Below are 22,670 nucleotides of genomic sequence, written 5' to 3'. Positions count from 1 at the left end.
AATTAAGTTAAATATTAAAATGTAAATTTCTTTATCTATTACAATAATACTGAGAGATAAGGGATGGGTTATATGTTGAACATTATGGTATGGGAAGGAATTTATGGTACAATTGAAGTCATGAAGCATTCTTGCTAAGCTGTTTAGACTACATAGAATCCCTAGTGAGTATATAGGAGGGAAGAAATCATAGCACGACAAGACTTGGAAAAAAAATACAGAATGAGAGACTGAAACATCAAAACCAGATACCCAAAAGTAAAAGGGCCTCTTGTTTCCTCATCTCACTTGCAGTCTTTCCTCCTTGTATGGCAGTGAAGTTTATAGCAGTTTAATTATTTTTGCAGTACAGAGGAATGATGTGCCTAACTTTAGCCCTGCAGATAGAATTAGACCATCCTGTAAAAGTGAATATTGGGGAAGGAGAAGGCATTTTGATACTTAAAAACAACACCCTCCCATTTTGAAGACCGTTACAACAGTTGCTGATTACATGAGGAGGCGGCAATTGATTATACAATGAGCAATAAGTGCCATTTTACAGCCTTAAAGCACTTTGAAGGAACAGTGCCCTGAATGCACAAAAGGAGTGAGGCACTTGGGAAAATCACTGAGATGCAGAGACAGGCACACCTTAGACAGCAGCTCACAAACACGAGCATGCTACATGGAGAACCGCCTAGCCATCATTAGTAGAAGCCTAGGTCAAGACTGCACGAAGGAGCCCATTTTTGCAATTCAGAGATGGTAACCCTCTTTGGAATTAGTTGTCTTATGCCATTTTAGTAAAAAGCCTGTGATGAGAAAAGTAGTTCGTCTCCCAACTTTTAGTCTTGGGATTAGGTTACTCACCTTGGACATGGGAGATCTTGCCCCCTCCCCCCCCCCCCCCTACTCTAATGCTTGTTTATCCATAGTACAACAGTGTCAACACTCCTGCTTGAGGAAGACTATCCCAAAGGTAGTGGTTAGAGCAGTTAAATGAGAACTGGCAGGCTCCAGTTTAATTACATTCCTGCTTTCAGGAAGAGGTGGGACTGGAACCTCTTCAAGTGGAGTGGGTATAATAGCCACTGGGCTGAAGGACTGCTAGAGGCTTTGGATGATAGGTATGCTTCCCACTTACCAGGAGAAATGAGGGGAAGTGGTCTCTTACCACAATAGATGGTCTAATCTTGCATTAAATGTAACTAAGGATATACTATGTTTTCCAAAGTGCACCCCTAACAGGAACATACAGTGGGAATTCAATTGTCTCCATTTCCCACTCCAGTGTACAAGGTAATCCATCTATTCATATTCAAATTTTAAAGTTTCCAAGCAGCATCACCAATCGAAGTGACAGTGTAAAATGATACAGTATAACTTAACAGAAGCAGACTTCTGAAGGTGTCATGTAAATGAGATTAACTTCAACAGGTTGCTTTTATTGTCTTAGCTCAGTTGAAATATTTCTCACTGTCAAGGGCAGGTTATGTTTTTTGGATCAGCAATACTCCTCCAGATTGTCAGTGGCCCAGGATCAGTTCTTAGTGTGTATTTATCCTCAACTTTGTCTGAAATTAAAAAAAAACAAAAACACTCAGTCCTGGTGATCCAGTTCAGAAATATTATCTTTATAAAGCTTTCTTGTTGCCCTTACATGATACCCAACATCTTTTCCTAAGAATTTCTCCAAAGATGAGCTTTTGGATTAGCAGGTTATCACAATCTGTCCCTGCATTCTCCATTTTTTTTGGGGGTGGGGGGGGGGAGGCTTAAGCCTCTTTTTCTATTTCCTCTCCTCCCCCTTCATTGTGGATAGTGCTTGGGGTACAGGTGTTTAGTTTACTCTGCAAGGCTAGCATTTGTTCTCTTAAGTGAGCTCAATGTTGTGAAAGCCAAATGGCACAACTTGGTTGGCAAACTGCTTTTTGTACTTGTAGCCCTGTATGCGTGAGCCATTCTTTGGACTAACTGTACTAAGAAATATCACAAAAGCAAAAAGATGGGGAGGGGATTTCCAGAAATTGTTTGCAGCATTATTCACAGCAACATATTTGCAGTGCATGTTTTAAGTACAGGGAGGATCATGCAACTTTCCTTTAAACCAAAACAATAAAACTTCTGCATGATTATGCTAGTCTGCCTGTAACTGGTCTATTCTGCATGGGAAATGCTCCAGAACTATCTGTATAGTCCACAATAAGCAAGCTGCAACAAGAGGGAAATCTTGATGTTTTAAATAAAACAAAGCCTACCCATCTCATGATTCTGGCCCAACACTGTTTTCCAAGAGCATGGGTCAGTGGCAAAGTGTTACCGTAGGGTGAAGAGCAGTTCACTTGGCCAGAAAGTGAAAGTAGGCACTTTATGGGAGTTAGGGTATGAGACAAGATTAGGCAATTGTCTGACCTGACAAATTGATCACAGAAGCGTTACCAATTACTTGCAGAAAAAGCTGCATGACTAAGGATATATTTTCTACATTTTAATTATGAAAAGTGAATGACTTTATTTGAAAGTCAGCAACTCCTGCCATTTTCTTCTTAAGAAAAAACAGAGGAGGGGGAAGCATCTGCACACTTGTTTTCAATCTTGAGTGCAGCAGAAGGCCTGTCCCTCCTAGAATGTTTGTATTAAGGATATTAAAGACTGGTCGACTATCCAATAAGCATTTGCTTAGTTGATAGTGGCAGCAAAGGGGTGGAGGGAGAGTTACCGCTGGGGACTCTTGTGCATTTCAAAGCAGGCATGCTGTGTTCAGCCTGGAGTCAATGGGACTTCCTGCTGGCCCCGGGCTGTACACAGCATTCCTTCTTTGAAGCCCCTAGTGGGGCTCTTGTATATTTCAAAGAAGGAATGCAGAAGTGCCTATCGACTAGTTGATGGAAATGCCATCAACCGCATTTTAACATCCTTAGAGTTCGTATACCACAATGTGGATGCTAGTTGAAGTAAATAGCTTGTTGTCTGCCTTCATTCTCTGAGCTATTACTGCTGCTACTTACACTGGGCCCCTGCCTAGTTTTGGCCATATTGACACTGTTCCTTGCCTCTTACTGCACTGTAATATCTGGTTGCTCTTATGGTTTTGTTTTGATAGGAATCATGTAGGACAGAAGAAACAATTTTATCCCCATGTCTTTTGCAGATGGAATTTAAATTGAAAATCCATGATCTAAGTTAAAACTGGGTCATTTCACTCCACTGTTGAGGCTAAACAGCCTATGCTTTCACAAAAGGCACGGTAAATTCAAAGGTGTTGGCCTGTGTCTATCATAGGTACTGCTAAGATTTTTTTTTTCCCTAAGGGGGGAAAAAAAAATCTTCCTTCCCTCTTAAGAGGCCATCACCCCTGGAAGATGCTTTGTACCACAAGAAGGGATCTTCAATCTCATAGCTCCTTTTTAAAAAGAGCAGTAAGTCTTTCTGGCATGAAAATAACTTAAGTATCCAGTACATTTCTGCATATAGCTTTGTACTTGCTCAGTTCAGAACAGGAATCTCCTTATTTGACATGCATCTTGGCTTCTGTGAGATTCCAAAATGAAACCTGTTCATAGGTTGCATTACACATAGATCAAATGCCTTTTTAGCTTAGTGTGGCTATGTCTAATAACAAACCTAAAATCGAACTGGGTTATATTTAATTCAGTGCATTTGAGCAGCTGTCCTGTATACAGATTGAAGTCTAAGTGTAATTTGTCTGATTCCAATTAACTGGTTGCCTTCTGCCTACCTATTTGGGACTGAGCACATTAATTGTTCATTCGGGCTCTTCACCTTGTGTAGACAGTGTCTGTCAGTTCTTCCATACCATAAAATAGAGTTAAGACTTAACAAATCCTTACAGCATCCCTGTGGGAAAGTTAATTCGGTTGAATATGTAAAACAAAGACTTAAGTAGACTAGGGTGAATCTTCCTAGCAGACGAAAAGGCTTTACTAACTATATAAATCTTACTTACCAATATTGTAAAATGGCAGTGCAAATTCTTCTTTGTACGTGGTTTGCTTGTACCAGTCATTAGTTGCCTTCTGCATTGTCCTTTGAAAATGGACATACTTCTTAAGAGTTAAATTGTCAAAGTCATGTTGGTACTGAGTTTCAACTTCATGCTGCATTGGAGCCGGGTGCAGTTTTATGAAAGGTCTAGATGAGAGGCACAAATTGTTTTGTAATCTCATGCTGACACATGGTATGTAAAGAGCACTGGCTAACCATAAGGGTGGCCAACATAATAAATGATCTTTCTAATCTCCTGTTGAAATGAAAAACCTCAGTGTAATGCTGTTATAATCTCATAGGTATTAACAGCATGACTACATACAGTAAAACTCAGTTCAGTAGTTCAATTGGCTTCAAACACACTTTTGAAATTAGAAAGTAGGTCTGAAAACTGCAGTTAACTAGTATAAACAATGTTAATTCTGTTAAAATCAATAAAAAGTGCTGCTTTCAGTATCCTGGTTAGCAATCTCCATTAACAAGCTAAGGCTCAAAAGGTGCTGGAAAAAAGAATCATCTGTGTCTTCTAGTAGCTTTTGTTCAGAATTCCCAAACACTGATGAATTAATATCACACACAGATAGACCACAATGGGGATAGAACCCCAATTTCCTGACTCCCAGTCTTGTGCTTTGACCAGTAGACCATTTCCTGTCTTCCTTGATTCTTCTTATTCCCATGTTAAATTTGAAGGGGAATATCTGCAGGGCACCCCTGATAGTGACCATCTCTCCCCGTAGTGAATTTGAAGGATAAAAATGTCAAAATAATGCTCTTTTAGAAAGTTTGTATAAAGCCATCCTCTTACCCAGGAGCTGTTTCGGGCATGCATGCCTTGTGCACCCGTCCTAGTTGCCCAGGATAGAAGCCTTGAATGACTGTTCCTTGACGAATAACATTGCTAGTAAGTAGAATACGCACACATACAAAACAATTTTGTGACTTGAGAGTTACAACAATTAAAGTTACCAGCAAACATTCCTAACATTCTTCCCCATGAATTACATTTCATTAGGAAATAAGCATAAACTGAATCAGTTTGCAAACTGCTTTATTGGACATGTAGCACAAAAGTTAGTAGGTAGAGTAACTGAAGGATGTAAACGGAAGTAGGTGGAAAAATGGAAGCCCAATTAAGACAGGTTTTGGTTTGAGCTGCATTTGGTACATGGAAAAATTGTCAAAGGTGCCTTAAGTGATTAACGATTGAGACAAGTATGCATGATCTCCTTTTTGATGAAAGCCTTCAAGCTTGGATTGTCTCAGCTAACCAGAAGGTTGAACAGATTGTTTGTATAGTGGGGGCGCTGAGAGCCTTGTAAACCTTGTGTTTGTGTTCATTTGAGACTGGAGCAATTGGGATATTTGATGCCCTAAAGGAGCCACATATGTTTATCACAACATGTAATGGAAGACCCATGATCTTGGAAAGGTATGTTTCACTTAATCTGTTCTACTTTGGATTTAGCCAAGACATTGAGTACTTTTCTCTTACCCACAGACCACCTCTGGAGCTCAAAAATCAACAGAAGTTGGTCCAATAAAAGGTGTTACCCACCTTGTCTCTCTAATATCCTAGGACCAACATGACTACACCAGTACTGCAAATATCTTCACTGCCAAAAAGTGAAGCCAGACATGTAGTTTATATCTGAATGTAGCTGGGCAAGGTCAACCCAATAGGTGCTTTTGAAAATGTGACCCTTAATGGCTGGAAGAATAGAAAGAGGAAGGAGTAGAATTGGGTGGGGGATGAGAAGAGAAATACATTTTGTATTTAAAAAACCCCACAACAATGTTTGGCAAGTTTCCCCCAAGGTAAAATTACAATCTGCATGGAACCATGACTTGATTCTTCAGTTCCATCCTGTTAGCACTGATTCCTTTTATGTGTAATTCCAGACTGGACACAGAAGGAGGTGAGAATAGTCTGCTTGGCAGATGAATCTAAGACTGAGTAATTCTAAAAGAGGACACTTTTGATCATGTATTGCACATACTAACTGTATTTACAAAGGGTATGTCTACACTTGCACCCTATTTCAAAGTAGGGATGCAAACGCAGCAATTCAAAATTGCAAATGAAGCCGGGATTTAAACAGCCCATGCTTCATTTGTATAATCCCGTTATGGCGCTATTTCACGTTAGCGCTATTTCAAATTAACAGACGCTGTTTAGACGCGGTTATTTAGAGAGAAAACCCTTCTCTCAAAATAACTGTTAACCCTTATTCCTCATACAATGAGGTTTATTTTGAGAGAGGTTTTCTCTCGAAATAACTGTGTCTACACAGTGTCTTAATTCAAAATAGCGCTAACTCGAAATAGCGCCATAACAGGATTATGCAAATGAAGCATGGGATATTTAAATCCTAGCTTCATTTGCAATTTCGAATTGTTGCGTTTGCATCCCTATTTTGAAATAGGGTGCAAGTGTAGACATACCCTAACATACTTGAAGGAAAACAGAATTTACTTGAAGTCTTATATAGAACTTGCACTGAAATGAATGACCTGAAACTAGAAATCTGCAGACTAAAGTATTTTAACTTGCAAACAGACTCAGTGCTTTTACTTGTAAAACAAAAGGTGTATGTTGGACAGGCTTTCTATTTTGACAAACATCCTTTCCTAAATCACAAGAAGTCTTAAGCAGAATATTTGTCCCATGGTGATATTTTGGCATGTGACTTTTCTATCTCCAAATACTTTACCCTGGAGGGAGGTAGGGTGTTGGCTCTATAAATTGACGTAGTCTGATGGCTATGCACGACATGGAAAAATCCTGGAGAAGAAAATGAAACTTAGAATCTTAGAAAGGAGCTTTTGAAATATTTAAAACAATTTACTTTCATGTTCAATAATTCAATCTTTGTTAGGGTACACACAATTGAAATTGAGAAACTGGAGGAAAAAGGGATAACTGGAGGGAACAATACGACGTTGTTCTTCAGTATCCAACACAAGTAAGTAATGAAACGGTTTTTTTTTAAATGTGGGGGATTGTTTTAGAAGTACAAAAGTTCTTCCCTGATATTGTTCTATGACACTTCCCTTAACTACCTCCATGCGAGTATCTCACTGCCGCCTGTCCTTAGCAGGAGGAAGTTGTGTCTATACCCTCCAGTAATCTGCTCCCTGATTTCACTATCCACAGGCAACACTCTCATTTCATGCTCTATTTTGTATTACTCACCTGCAATGGTAGTCTGCCACTGACCACCTAGAGTAGTGCCTGGCCCCTTATCCTCTGCACACTCAGAACTACCAGATGCTCTGCTCCCAAAGAACTTCTGTGATTCAGCTTACCAGTTACATCAAAAGGAAGAACAGGCACGAGGAAAAGGGAGGTGGTGTTGACTTGTGCATCAGAGGTATGCTCATGCCTGGAGGTTAAACTGGAAATAGGAGACTGATTTGTTCAAAATCCCTGGATAAGAATATAAGACAGTGGTGATACCATGGGTCTAATAGAGATCAATTAACCTAGAAGAAGTGGATGAAGTTTTTTTTTTAAACTATTTACAAAATCATCCAAAGCACAGGATTTGGGGGGGTAGAAAGGAGAGAAGGTGTGGGAGGAGACTTCAGCTGCCCCAACATCTGTCAGAACAATACAGTTGGGCACAGATGCAGCTCGTTCCTGGAATGTATTTGAGTCTGCTTGTTATTTCACAAGGTGGAGAAAGCAACAAGGGGAGAGGCTGTCCTAGGTTTGATTTTGGAAAAAAAAAAATAGAGGAATCGCTTATGAATTTGAAAGTGGATTAGGTGAAAGTAATCATGAAATAAGTTCATGATTAAGAAATGGTAGGAGGAAAAGAAGAGTGACTAGATTCAAGACAGCAGACATAAGCAAACTCAGGAAGTTGGTAGGTAAGATCTCATAGGTAGCAAGTCTAAGGGGAAAAGCTATCAAATCTTTCAGACAGTTTAAAATATTAAGGGCCCAAGAACAAAACTATCTCCTTGTGTGGGAAAGATTAGAAATATGACAAGAGATCACCCTAGCTTACCTAAGAGTTCAATGATCTTAAAGTTCAAAGAGCTTTACAAAAAATGGCCAAAATTAAATATGAACATAACTCAATGGCCATGCTGGGTCAGACCAATACAGGCAGTCCCCGGGTTACATACAAGATAGGGACTATAGGTTTGTTCTTAAGTTGAATTTGTATGTAAGTTGGAACTGGCTCCAGATTCAGCTGCTGCTGAAACTGATCAGCTGCTGACTACAGGAAGCCCTAGGCAGAGTTGCTCTGCCCCCGGCTTCCTGGAATCAGCCACTGATCAGTTTCAACAGCGGCTGAATCTGGACTCCTGGGACAGAACAGCTTGGGCACTGCCAGGTAGGTCCCTGCAGGACCAACCCGGCAGCACCCCAGCTGCTCTACCCCAGGCATCCCGCAACAAAAGCCTGGTCTGCTGGGGGGGGGGCGCACTAGCTGCGCCCCCTCCCCCCCCAGCAGACCAGGGAGACCCGAGCAAAGCCGCGGAGGCGCAGAGGTCCCGCCGCCTCTGCGGCTTTGCTCCTGTCTCCCTGCTGTGCTCAGCGAGACAGGAGCAAAGTCGCAGAGGCGGGGGACCCCGCCGCCTGTGCAGCTTTGCTCGGGTCTCCCGGCTGTGCTAGGGAGTCCCCCCTAGCACACCAGGGAGACCCGGAGCAGCTTTTCTTGCCCTGGAGGATGCGGTGGCAGGACCGCTGCGCTCTGCGCGGTCCCGCCGCCCGCGAGCTCCGGGGCGATAAAAGCGCCGTTCGTAAGTGCGGATCCAACATAAGTCGGATCCGCGTAAGTCGGGGACTGCCTGTAGTTCATTTAGCTCAGTATCCTGTCTTCTGACAACATCCAGTGCCAAATTCTTCAGAGGTAATGAACAAGTCAATCAAGTGATCCGATCATCCACTCCCAGCTTCTGGCAAGCAGGACAAAGAGCATAGGGTTGCAGTCCTGGCCCTATTGGCTAATAGCCATTGATGGACCTATCCTTCAAGGAATTAGTTTAGTTCTTTTTTAAAATCCCATTACAGTTTTGGCTTTCACAACATGTCTTGTTAACAAATTACACAGTATTCCATGTGAAGCATTTCTTTAAAATCTGTTGCCTAGTACTTTTGTTGTGACTCCTAGTTCTTGTGTTATGAAAAGGAGTAAACACTATTTCCACACCAGTCACAAATTTTAGAGACCTTACATTCCTTATCTCTTTTACAAGCTGAGAAGTCCCAGTCATTTTATTCTCTTCACATACAGAAGCTGTTCCCTGCTCTTGAATTGCTGTTGTTTCCATGCTCTGTACCTTTTCCAATTCTAGTATTTTTGAGATGAGATGACCAGAATTGCACACCAAAGTATGGATGTAGCATTGATGTAGATAATGGCTTTGATATTTTCTTCCTCATCACTTTCCTAAGAGTTCTTAACATTGTTAGCTTTTTGACTGCTGCTACACATTGAATGGATATTTTCAGAGAACTATCCACTATGCCTTCAAGATCCTTCTAAAGCAGCAACAGCTAAATTAGACTCCATCATTTTGTATGTGTAATTGAGATTAATGCCCATTGGGAAAACATTTGCACATACAAAAAGAACACAAGCAAGTATGGACAAATTTAGGAAGGCCAAAGCACAAAATGAGATTAAAAACCAAGAAAACATCTTACAAATACAAGAGAGGGCTGCGCCTGCTGTTTGCTATGCTCACAAACCCCTCTCTCTCTGATTGCTTTCATGGCCAGAGAGCCTGTTAGTCTTGCACTGATTATATAGAAAAGTGAACAAACAAAGCTGTCTAGAAAAAAAAAACCTGTTAATTGGTCTATTGCTCATGTATGACATGTTACAGACCGAGCTACAGCCAGATCTGTTTCGCAGTTGGTTCTGATTGAGGTGCAAGTAAGCGAGATGTTGAGATTCTGCTTTCAAGTAGGCTGATGTCATCTGTCACGTGGCAGGAAAAGCTTTTATATAGAGAGATGAGAAGCAAGAGGAAAACCAAGAATATATTAATCCTGTTAGTGAGTGGGAAAAGACAACAACAGAAAACACTTGCAATTGGCAGAGTGCTGAATATCTGTTTTCACCAAAAAAGTTATTAGTGATCAGACGTCCAACAGTGGTAATGAACCAGTGAAAATGAAGTAGGATTTTTGGCTAAATAGGGTAAGTTAAAAGTTACTTAAATTAGTTAGTCTTCCAATCACCCAGGCATGATGAAATAGCTACTTGAATATTCTAGCATATAACTCAGGAGCTCTAAGATACTAACGGTTGTCTTCACAAACTCATGGAAGACTGGTGAGAATCCAGAGGACTGGAAGAGGGCAAATATAGTGCCCATCTATATAAAGGGGAATAAGGGCAACCTGGAGAATTAGGCCATTCAGGTTAACTTCAGGACCCGGAAAAATAATAAAACAAATAATTGAGTAATTTGTAGACACCAGGAAGATAAAAGGATAAGTAAGAGTCAACGTGTGTTTGTCAAGAACAAATCATGTCAAACTAAGCTAATAGCATTTATAAGGTAACAAGCTTTATCCATAGAAGGCAAGTGGTAGATGTGAAGTATCTTAAATTTAGTAAGGCTTTTGATATTCTTATAAACCTCAAACAAGGGAAATATAGCCTATATGTACAAGGTTGCAAGACTATTCAGAGAGTAATCACCAGAGGTTAACAGCCAAGCTTGAAGGGCATATCAAATAAAGTCCTATAGGAATCTGTCCTAGGTCTGCTTCTATTCCATATCTACATAATTTATGAAAAACACAGATGAAACATTTACGTTTTGTGGGCAATACTAAGCTGGGAGAGGGGTTGCAAGTGCTTTAGAGAACAGAATTAAAATTCAAAATGATCTGAACAAATTGGAGAAATGGGCTACAGTATATAGGATGAAATTTGATAAGGACAAATGCAAGGAGTACCTCACTTAGGAAAGAATAAACACTTGCTTGTACAAAATAAATGACTATCAAGAAAGTATTGTAGAAAAGAAAGAATGAGTATTATAGTCAATCACATGCGAAAATGAGTCAATGCAACATCGTTGCAAAAAAGCAAACATTCTGGGATGTCTTACATATAATACTCCTGCTAATACAAGATTTCTTCTACTCGATTTTGTATTGATAAGATTTCAGTTTGAATACTGTGTCTGTATTGAATACAGTTCTGGGTGTCACATTTCAGGAAAGATGTGGACAAATTGGAGAAAGGCCAGAGAAGAGCAACAAAAGTGATTAAAGGTTTAGAACACGGGTTCCCAAACTTTTTGACACGGGGACCAGTAAATCCATTCATGAACTTTTGGAGGACTGGTAACATTCATTTGCATATTCATTAATCAAATGATGAATATTCAAATAAGTTGTTTCTGGTCCTCCCAAAGTCCCCAGTGCCAGCTTTAGTAAAGCTTTTGATATGGTTACCTACAATATTCTTACCATCAAGTTAAAAAATATGGATTGGATAAATGGAGTGTAAGACAGACAGAAAGCTGGTTAGACCAGGGTTTCCCAAACTTTTTACTTTAGTTGGAACCCTTTTTTTCCCCCAGTACTGTTTTTTGCAGCCCAAAAATATAAACACATAAAAAACAAACTGAGAAAATACCAGACATATAACATGTCTGATATTTTCTCACTTGGTAAGTTTTATTATTACGAGATGTATCAATTTGTAGTTTCGAACTGCCTGGCTGGTAAATGTGCTTAGGCTGCATGAGTGTGTCTACCAGCCAGACAGTTCATAACTACTCGAGTGGGTGGGGGGTGGCACAATAGAATCCCCAGGCCTGACTCACTCATGCTTTGCGGAGGGGGCAGCCGGGGGGGGAGGGGGGGGGGGGAGAGGAGCAGCTCCCAGAGATCTACATGTGGCCTGGTCAGTCCCGCTTTGCCTCTGGCCAGCCTCACTTCCCCCAATCCCCTCCGGGACAGCCAGTTCTCCGCCGCTTCTCCTCCCAATCTCCCTTGGCCAGCCCTAATGCCCACGTCCAGCCCTGCTTCCGGCTGCGACTTCTCTCTGCCCTCCCCCCCCCCCCCCCCCCGCACATCTTCCCCGGCCAGCTCCCTACCCCCGACCTTGCACTCCCCCCCCCCCCCCCCATCTCTCCCAGCCAGCTCTGATGCCCAAGGCAAGCCCTGCTTCCAGCAGCCGCTTCTCCCCTACTCCTCCGGCCAGCCCCCTGCCCCCCGCCAGCTCTGCTTCCATCGGCTGCCCCCTGCCCCAAATCCCACCTATGATTTCCCCTGTCCAGTGCTGCTTCCGGTGGCCGGCTCTCCCCTCCTCCTCCCCCCTTCTGACCTCCCCTAGCTACCCCTCTGCTGGGAGCCGGAACATCAGGCTGCAGGTTATGCCCAGGCTGGCCAAGGTCTTGGAGGACCCAGTGCCACTCGGGGAGCCGGGAACACCCCGTCAACCATGGTTTGGGAAATGTTGGTTTAGAAAACATGACCAGGGGGGGGGAGAGAGAAGGGAAAGGCCGGTTTAGTCTAGAGTAAGACCAAGAAGGAGAACATAAGTTTAAATATATCAAAAGTAAAAAACATGTTTTCCTTAACCTCTCTGGCTAGAAGCAGCAGTAATGGGCTTAAATTGCAGTAAGGGCAGTTTAGGGTGGATATTAGGAAAAAATTTCAACTGTCAAGGGTAGATTAGGAATGGAAAAAATTGCTTAAGGAGAGAGTGTGGTATCTGTCATTGGAGGTTTTAAAGACCAGGTTAGGATAAACAACTGCCTACAGTGTTTGAATTATTGCCTCAGTTTCTTTACTCATTTCTGTTCCCTCTCAGACCTGATTATAGTTTAATAAGTCTATCCATTTGGCATAATTAAAGCAGTAAATTTACTCTGTCCATTCAAGGAATGAAATTTGGCTGATTTGTACAAACATTAACTCATCATTTGGAAGGAATGGTATATGATTTTCTGTGTTTTGTGGCCTTGCAACAGCACTAGTGAAATATGCTTTGGTCTTACCATGGCATCTACTCCACTAGAGGGTGTTTTAAGCCTGCAGTTTGATTTCGAGATTAAAACATCTGCCCAAGAAACTAGCTTAATCCCAGATTCTTATTTTGGCTACTGTCACGACCTGTTCTTAAAAGTTCCATTGCTAATATTGCATCCTCACCGCTTTAATTATAGGGAATTTTACTTGCTGCTATCAAGCTTAGTCTGTGAAAGACTTTTCATGTCTTAGTTAATTTTAGTCAATCTTGGAAAATGTAGCTATACAACATAGAAATGTGACAACTCCAACACGCACACACAATATGAGCTGTTGAGATTCACTGTTATATTTACCAACATTTCCATATCCCTGTCAGCCAGTTCTGCATAACTGTTGTCTTCATTGTCAGCAGCAGCAATGTCGCTTTCGTCTCCTTCCTTCCCCCACTCTCTCCATTTGCAATTTTTTGTTAGTTTTAGCCTTCATAAAGCTGCTAACACATAAATTGCACTTCTGCTAGGGAGCTAGATGATGATGAAAGGGAAGCTTATTTTCCTCTTACTAACTGGGGGTATTTCAGGGTTGGCACTGACAGCTTATCTGGGGCAGTAATAGTTACTTTGACCTAGAAATCTTCATTCCTGCCATCAAGTTGGTAGAAATACTGTTCTGTATGCACATTATTTCAAAAGGCTTCCTCCATGTGTGTACACAAGTGCTTACAAACTCATAGTTTAAGCCTAATCACTTGCATGCGCAGATGATGCATTTTATGTGTGCAGTTTTCATGTGTAGGGTTGGTAGTCCGTCAAATTGGTCATAAATTGTCCTTCCTTTCCCTGAACTAGGAATGCAGGATTGGTTCCTCAGGGGTGAAACATTTTTACTGAAGTTGTGCTATAGGGTTCCCAGTGGACGAAGTACTGCACAAACATACAGAGAAGCTCTGACCCAAACTGTGTACAGTGTTATTAGAGGAGACATTGAAAGGGATCAAGAAAGGAAACATTCCCTTCCTATAGATCAGGAATCAAGGCACAGATTAAGTGAACTGCCCAAAGGTCTCAAACTCTAGCTCCAGCTGTGAAGCTTGGGCTAATGATTTAATATCATCCAACCTCTAATCTAGATCTTCAACCTAAGTTATCAAATATTTGTCAGGCTACTCCACAGATATTCCAACATACCTTATTCTTTAAACTGCATTATCTAACTTAACAATGAAGGAGGCTTTTTTTTTAAAAAACTCTGCAGTTTTTCTGGTTCACAAAGGTTATATATACAGTCTAATAAGGTCTTAACCTTCACCACCACACATACACACGCTTAACTGCAAGTGAAGTCTATACCTTTAGCAGGCTTACTGAAAGAAATTTAGCAAATGTGAGACTGGAGTCAAAACAAGAAACATCTGAGTAAAGTTCCTTCCCCCTCCAGGGCAAGACAGAGAAAAATAGAAAGCTTTCCTTCTGTTTGCAAGACCAAGTTGCTTACATCACTAGAAGGTGCTTTGTGATGTTCCATTCTGGTGGTGTCATAAATGAAACCCAGTCCTGGGTAGTTTGATGCAGGCCCAGAAACTTTATTCTTAAAAGACAAATCAGTATGTCTATCCAGGATACAATGTACTAATGCTGAAATATTTTCAATGAAACAACCTGTGGGGATGTTTGGGTTGGGAGGAGAACCTGACTTATCACCAGATCAACGGGAAACAGGCCTATACTAAAACCGTGGAGCTGAACACTGCTAAACTTTGGTGGATACTAAGTTACACTTTGAACCTTGAGGTTCCCTCACCCCTCATCTGTGTAATAGCTGCTCCTAAACCCTGAGGCTATGTCTGCACAGCAGAGTTTTGTTGCGCAAAAACTCACCGAGTGTCCACACTTCAACCATGTTTTTGTGCAAGAAAATTTACAGTGAATCGAGAGAACAGAGGGGTTTTGGCAGTATAGGTATCCCTCTTTCTACAAGGAGTAAGCATTTTTGTGCAAGAGCTCTTGTGCAAAAAGGTATGTGTGGACAGGAAATAGGCTGTTTTTGTGCAAAACCCCCACTGAAAGAAACGCTGGTGGCCATTCTGTTAATGGCAATCAGAGCTTTCTTGTGAGAGAGCGTCCATGCAGTCTGAATGCTCTGTTGCGCAAAAGTGCATCGCTTTTTGGATGCGCTTTTGCAATGTGGACACACTTTTGCATGTTGTGTAGTTCTGAATCTGGCCTCGAACTTCTCCTGACAGGGGAAACTTGAAGGAAGGATTCAAGGAAGAAGATTCTGCACAGAGTAAGGGCACATTACACAGCAAGCCTGTTATTTCAAACTAGTTTCTAAAATAACAGGCTTTTTATTTTGAAATCTGTAACCCTCATTTCATGAGGGCTTAGCTATTTCAAAATATGGTGTGTGTCGACGGGGCTTTAAAATTAAAAAGATTTCATTGTTTCAAACCAAAAAGTCTTTATTATATTTGCAGGAGAGGGTAGGGCAAGGGAAGAGGGGGTGGGGGAGGAAAGGCACAGAGGGGTAATGCAGAGGCTCCTTGAGGGAAGGCTGGGGAAGAATCTCACAGTGTTCTTGTCTGAAACTCTTCCCTCCTGGATGTGCACAGCCCCCAATGTGCAGGCTGAGTGGCAGTGGTGCATGGCTGCTTCAGAGTTCTGGTGAGCCTCTTGTTGGCTGTAAGTTAGAATATTAAGATCAAGGACATTATAATCAAAAGGACACTAAAATCAAAATGGAGTCTTGAGTTTTACACAGAGATCAAAATGGAACCCAAAGGTCTAAAAGACTGTACCGCCGAAATTCATCATCTGCACACAGGACATGGCGGTGCACACCGCACTAAAGTCTGCACCAGGAATGCTAATCTGCACCTGACACTACACCTTGTGCACAGAGACACTCCTGCTGTTTTCCTGCCTTGGGATCTTTATAAGCTCCTCCCCTGAAGGGATCGGGTTCTGCTGTTCTGTTCTGCTCTGCTTGCTCTCACTCTGCTCCTGGTGAAGAAGAGCTGTGGCGAAGGCCAGGACCTACTTCCCAACAGACCAGACCAGACCAGACTCTTTTCCACCGCTACCTATAGGGTGCATTAGCTCACTACTGTGACAATTGCCCAGCGTTGTGGGTTATAGCTACCTGTAGCTCCGGACCGAGAGCAGGTGCCTATCACCCAGTTCCACTCCAACCATTGTGGTGAAGGCCCTATTCTGGAGCTGAAAACTGTTTACCATCGAGTGCTTGTGTAACCTCATACCAGCAACAAATCATCAATTGGACTCCTTACTGTTCCTCCCCTGAGACTGCCTATGCCAACGGGTTGAAGGTCCTGAGCCTTGGCTGTCATCTGACTCTAGTACAGATGGAGTATAGCGCTTCCTTGTTCAGTTATCTTCTATTACTTCTGGGGTGAGGGGTTGGTTTATGCAGTGTTATATTCTGGGGTTGTTCTTTGTGTTGTTACCTGTTGTATTCAATATATCTTTTAAATTTGACATTCTTGTCTGTGTTTATTTCTGACAGGAGAAATCCGCCAGTGATAGATATGGTGGTTTTCAGGTCGGACCACCTTCTGGGACAAAGGCATTTTACATCTATTTGACCCCACACTAAATTTAGTTTAGTTCAGGACTGCAGGGTCCAAGGGATGTAGTGCAGGACTGCAGGGTCCAAGGGATGTTCTGGTTGCTGAGATCCAGCTGGGTGAGGAGACAGTGAAACCTCACTTTTAAGCAGCCAAAGGTGTCCTCCACCACGATGCAGGCCCTGCTAAGCCTGCCATTGAAACATTCCTGTCGGGGTCCAGGTGTCGGCTTCATAAGCCAGGTGAGCAGAAGGTAGGCTGCATCCCCCACGATGTTCCCGGGCATGTCCATGTCCCAGTCGTGATGGTGCGGTCAGGGAAAAAAAGTGCTGGCGTGTATCTTCTGGTAGCGGCTGGAGTTGCGGAAGACGTGGCCGTCATGTGACTTCCCTGACATTAATGCCCGTGAAGCAGCCAGTGTGGTCCACAATGGCCTACAGGACCATGGAGAAATACCCTTTCTTCTTCAAGAGACGTCCCTGTGGGTGCTCCACAGCATGTGTCAGTGCGTCCCAGTGCTGCAGACTGGATTCTTCACAGCAGTGCATGGGGACGGGGGGAGCGGGTTGTGCATGCACAGCAGGAGAGGCACGCAGGTGTTGCTTTTCGCATGCATGGCCACTTTCCCCTCAGTTCCTTCTTACCATTCCTGGCTTAATACGGAGCACGGCTGTGCTCTTCATTGCTTCATTAATCCTGTAGGGAAGCAGGAAATTTTTCGGTTATTTCTTCCTTAGTTACCCTATACCTTATCCAAGTTAGTCTCAAAACAACCCTCTGCTTTTTCTCCAAGTTAATCTCCCACCGCTTGTGCTCACTGCAATGCCAGGGTCACCAGGTTTTAAATGTAGCTCAGCCTGTAATGATGTCATGCCCATCTTCAATGGACATGCAAAAATGTGTAAAATGCCTTGGAGTCCCATGTTCAACTGGACTGCTAGCACTGCACCAAACTCGAGGTGCAAATACGCAGAGACAAGGACCTCCACCTGAAAATGATTGTTACAAAAGGTGCAACATCCCTCCTCGGACCCTGGCATGCAAGGTTTTGACAAGACGAGACCTGGAAAGGGGAAAGATCCCCAAAGAAACATGCCTCTTCATTACCTCACAAGGGGCAGTTGCCTAAGCGACACACAACCAAAAGGTTTGTACTGAGGGCTGAGAGGCTGTTTCACCTCAGCACGTAAGCCCTGTGCACTTCTGGCACCGATCAGACCCTCTCCAGGCACAGTACCCACCTAACGGCACCATATCTACCTCAGCACCACAACCCACATTGGTGCTGACTGCAACTGCACCAACTCTGATACCATTCATGGTACCAATGGCCTCAGTACCGTCTACTCTGACACCAGGGAGACCTCACCATGTCATTTATGTTTAATTCTCCATTCCTTGGTACCAACATGTCACTTCCGTCAGCGGTACCAAAACATGTCTCATCACCTACGCTTTCATCCAGCAATGATGACGAAGAAGAAGGGCTATAATTCTCACCCCAGTTATCACCCGGTACCCAAGTATCTGTGTCTTCAACTCATCCCAGTGTTAGGCATCCATTGAGCATCCCCCCAGGGGTCCACACCCATGGATGCCACCGCCCATGCCTTATGCTGCACAGTAGCAATACTGGAGCCCATAAGCTTATGACTACAAAGAGAGAGATTCAAAAAAGAAACATTACCAACCCACACCCTCTCCTCCACCTCAACTTCCGTTACCACAGAGGAAGCAGCAGGAAACTGCTGATCCACAATCTCACAAGTCTGGCCCGATTACATCCCCAGATACAAAGTCATCTTCCTCACCTAACAAGGCAGTCATGCCACCATCTTCAGCCATGGCTGATGACTTTACTCCCTTTCAGGATCTCTTTAAGAGGGTTGCAGCTGACCAGTATATCACTATGAAGGTGCAAGAGACACAGCATGAGCTCACCAGTATCCTCCAGGCCAAACCATAGGACAAGATTCCTTTGCCCATTAATTCAGCAATCATGGAGCCCAACAAAACCATGTGGCAGACTTCTGCCATAATCCCCCCAACCTGTAAGAGGGCAGACAGGAAATACTGTGTTCCCCCGCAAAGTGTCGTAATTCCTCTTCACTCACTCACCACCAAATTCTCTGATGGTGGACGCTGCCCATCAGAGGAGCAAGCAGCATCAGCCTTGATTCACCTTGGCTGATAAAGACAGCAAAAGACTGGATTTGTTTGGCAGGAAAGTCTACATCTCATTCACATTGCAGTTCACAGTTGCCAATTACGCCGCATTCCTTAGTAAATATGATTAACAGCTACTCAAAGTTCAACACCTTTATTGAGGACATACCCAAAGCCAAAAAGAAGCAATTCAGGGCAGTCATTTTGGAAGGCCACGCAATATCAAACAGCTCTATAAGCTGCTCTCAACACTGCAGATACCACCACCAGATCAACAGAAACTGCAGTTGCTATGAGATGGGTCTCCTGGTTTAACTCTTCAGCATTTCCTTGGGAAATTCAGGCAACCCTGGAGGATTTACCATTCAAGGGTGAGAAGTTCCAGGTGACACTCCACTCTCTCAGCATCTACACATCTGTAACCAGAAGGAGGCAGTATAGAGATCAACCATAAAAGAGACAAAATATCCGCCTTACACCTACCAACACCAGAGACAGGACCATCAACTACAACACCACAGTCGTGGCAGGCAACAGTGTAGACTCGGTCAGAGCAGCGCTTCCAACCAGACACACCAACTAAATAAGCAAATTTGAGTCATCCATTGAGGGACCAAAAACAATTCTACCTACTCCAGAATTGTCAATTCTACCTACACCCATCATCTTCTGCCCTTTTATACCAACTAGCAGAACACAACGTGAGAGAGGGGGACTACAAACAATCCTATCAGGATACACCATCCCTTTCCTCTCTGTCCCTCCCTCCCATCCCATCTCTCTTCAGCGACCACTCTCATGAGGCCACCTTGCAACAGGAGGTTGAGCACCTCATCCAATTGGGCACTATAGAAGCGGTCCCATAGGAATATCAGAGGAGTGGATTTTATTCCCATTATTTCCTCACACAGAAAAAGACTGGAGGACGGCGTCCATTTTTTGACCTTAGAGCCCTTAAATTCATGAAGAGACAAAAATTCAAGATGGTAACATTGACTACCATTATCCCTTCTCTGGAGCCAGATGATTGGTTTTCATCTCTCAAATTACAGGATTCCTATTTCCATGTTACTATTAATACTGTGCATACATGATTTCTCCATTTCATCTTACATACTCAACACTACCACTATACTGTCCTACCCTTTGGACTCTCCATGGCACAGAGTTTTTTCCAAGATGCTAGTGGTGGTTATGGCCCACCTCAGGCAACAGGACATTATCACCTACCCTTATCTCAATGATTGTCTCATCAAGGCAAGAACTGAGTACAACTCTCATTGCAGCACTTACCTTGCCCAAGAATGCATTCAATCTTTGGGCCTATTAGTAAGCAAGACAAAAATCAGTGCTCACACTGACTCAATCCATACAATTCATCGGAGCACAGCTCGATTTGACTACCGCCATAGCCTCTCTACCACAAGACAGGTTTTTAAAGCTGCGCCTATTGCCACGTGTCACCATGCATGAATGTCTTCAGCTTTTAGGCCACATGGCATCCTGCAACCCTGTTCCAAATGCTTGTCTCTTCATGAGATGCCTTCAGGGTTGGCTCAGGTCAGCCAACAAGCCGAATCTCCACCCTCTAACTAAAACTATGTTACTGTGGGAGGAATAGACAAGTGCAATATTATGGTGGACAAAACCAGAGAATCGATGCGTAGGCATCCCCTTTCATACTCCAGAACCCACAGTGGTCATCACTACAGATGCCTCCCTTATGGGACTGAAGGGTGCACATGAAAGACTCCATGACTCAGAGCCTATGAACACCAGCATAATGGGCCCTACACATCAACTTCCTCGAGCTCAGAGCCATTTGGCTTGCCTGTCAACATTTCCTTCTTCACATACTTGGAAAACACATCAGAATATATACCAGCAACATCGCCTGCATGTTTTATATAAATAGGCAAGGTGGAGCCCGATCCCATGCCTTATGCCCAAAGGCTATTGCCCTTTGGAACTGGTGCCTTACCCATGCTATTTCCATAAGTGCATGCCACCTTCCTGGTGCCTTAAACACCGTCGCTGACACACTAAGCAGAATCCTACCTCAGAACCACGAGTAGCAGATCGATCACAGAGTCCTCGCTACAATCTTCAAACTTTGGGGATACCCCTGGATAGACCTCTTTGCCACAAAAGCAAACAAAGTGTCCCCAGACTGTACTGCTCCAGAGCCAGCATTATCAAGGATTCCCTTGGAGATGCCCTCGTTCTCAAGTGGATCCATCATCTCCTATATACCTTCCCTCCAACTCCCCTTCTCAATAGGACAAGTCTCAAATTAAGGAGGAACAGGGCAAGAATCATCCTCATAGCCCCTTGTGGGCCACAGCAACCATGGTTCTCCTTCGAGTGGTGTCCCCATGGGTGCTTCACTTTGGATGCTGGTACGTCCTCGCGTCGGCAATCAGAAACTTTTCTAGCAGTTTCCACCGTGCCACATACGTGCTGTGGCACCCCCTTGTGTCGTTTGTGTCCATTAGGCAGCCTCGCGGGTGATCCCTCAGTTCTTTCTCTATCATCCTTGGCAGCAGATGGAGCCTCTCTCTCCACTGTCCTATAAAAAAAAAACAACAAAAACCCCTGTTACTACCCCTAGTTACTTTACTTCCCAAGTTTTAGGTCCCTACCCTACCCTAGTACAAAACAAACAAACCACACCAAATATTTTTTCTTCGCAGTCCGCCGCGCCTCATGCTGGGATCCCCTGGGGTGTGTCTAGACTACATGCCTCCTTCGACGGAGGCATGTAGATTAGCCAGATCGGAAGAGGGAAATGAAGCCGCGATTAAAATAATCGCGGCTTCATTTAAATTTAAATGGCTGCCCCGATCTGCCGATCAGCTGTTTGTCGGCAGATCGGGGGAGTCTGGACGCGATGCCCCGACAAAGAAGCCTTTCTTCATCGACACAGGTAAGCCTGGTTTCACGAGGCTTACCTGTGTCGATGAAGAAAGGCTTCTTTGTCGGGGCATCGCGTCCAGACTCCCCCGATCTGCCGACAAACAGCTGCAGATCGGGGCAGCCATTTAAATTTAAATGAAGCCGCGATTATTTTAATCGCGGCTTCATTTCCCTCTTCCGATCTGGCTAATCTACATGCCTCCGTCGAAGGAGGCATGTAGTCTAGACACACCCCTGGTTTCAAAAGGTGTGAGTCATGCCAGGATTCCATGCCTGTTTCTGATGGGCACTCCAAGTGTATAAAGTGCCTTGGGGAGTCACACCAAACACAAAAGTGTCCCCACTGCTTGAAATTGACAGCCAGCGACCGAGCCAATAGGCTGAAGACCTTATTGTATGAGAAGTCTCTCCAACCATCTTCAGAAGATACCCCAGCGGGCCCAAAATCTGTTCCCCAGCTGAAAGGTATGGACAAAATGTGTCCCTCTACCTCTTCTGGCACAGCTCTCTCAAAAACGGGTCTGTCTCCAGCCCGATGTCTACCCTCGGCACCGACAGCTGCACAAATTAGCACCACAGATAGGACCGGCACATCGGGCACGGCATCGTCCATGCCAGCACAGCATGAGAGAACTACAGCAGAAAGTTGAGGATTTACCCTTCGATAAAACTAATCTATTCGCTGCAAAAACGGATGAAGTACTGCATTCCAGGAAGGACTCCCGTACCACCCTCAGGATTCTGGGAACGTGAACGTATACTCCCCCATTTAAGAGAACCAGGTATAGCACTTACCAAAGACCAAGGGAACTGTACAGACAACCTCCCAGGTACAACTTCCGCCAAAAACAAAGGCCGCAACGTTGCAGACCACAACACCAGCAGCAACACCACTTGGCATCTACCCAACCACTGACATCCAAACAGCAGATTTGAAGATATGGTCAAGAGCCAGAAAGCCACCTCACTTATAATCACATCACGAACCAACTGCCCACAATTCAACCACCGCCCTTTTTTTTCCCCAGCAGTGGGCTCACATAACATCAG

The 22,670-nt window shown here is 43.6% G+C and overlaps 1 protein-coding gene across 9 annotated transcripts; it reads right to left on the bottom strand.

The window, feature by feature from the left end:
* Positions 1–1,401: 1,401 nt before the first annotated feature.
* SPMIP3 (sperm microtubule inner protein 3) lies at positions 1,402–14,422 on the bottom strand. Of its 9 annotated transcripts, none has more exons than XM_075924888.1 (6): positions 14,302–14,412; positions 7,187–7,420; positions 6,705–6,775; positions 4,799–4,891; positions 3,950–4,134; positions 1,402–1,556 (listed from the first exon to the last, which is right to left on the bottom strand). In XM_075924888.1, the coding sequence occupies exons 3-6, from the start codon at positions 6,764–6,766 to the stop codon at positions 1,462–1,464; spliced, it is 435 nt and encodes a 144-aa protein (XP_075781003.1). In that variant the 5' UTR covers positions 6,767–6,775; positions 7,187–7,420; positions 14,302–14,412; the 3' UTR covers positions 1,402–1,461. The 9 variants fall into 9 exon arrangements, with proteins under 9 accessions (XP_075781003.1, XP_025046596.1, XP_075781006.1 ...); XM_025190811.2 differs by having other exon boundaries at positions 7,187–7,388; XM_075924891.1 differs by having other exon boundaries at positions 7,300–7,388.
* Between the last annotated feature and the right edge of the window lie 8,248 nt (positions 14,423–22,670).

This window comes from Pelodiscus sinensis, chromosome 3 (assembly GCF_052426305.1).
Source record: "Pelodiscus sinensis isolate ZL-2025 chromosome 3, ASM5242630v1, whole genome shotgun sequence".
Classification (NCBI taxonomy): Eukaryota; Metazoa; Chordata; order Testudines; family Trionychidae; genus Pelodiscus; species Pelodiscus sinensis.
The sequence above is the reverse complement of the archived record's forward strand: the minus strand, read 5'-3'. Positions and strand labels throughout refer to the sequence as shown.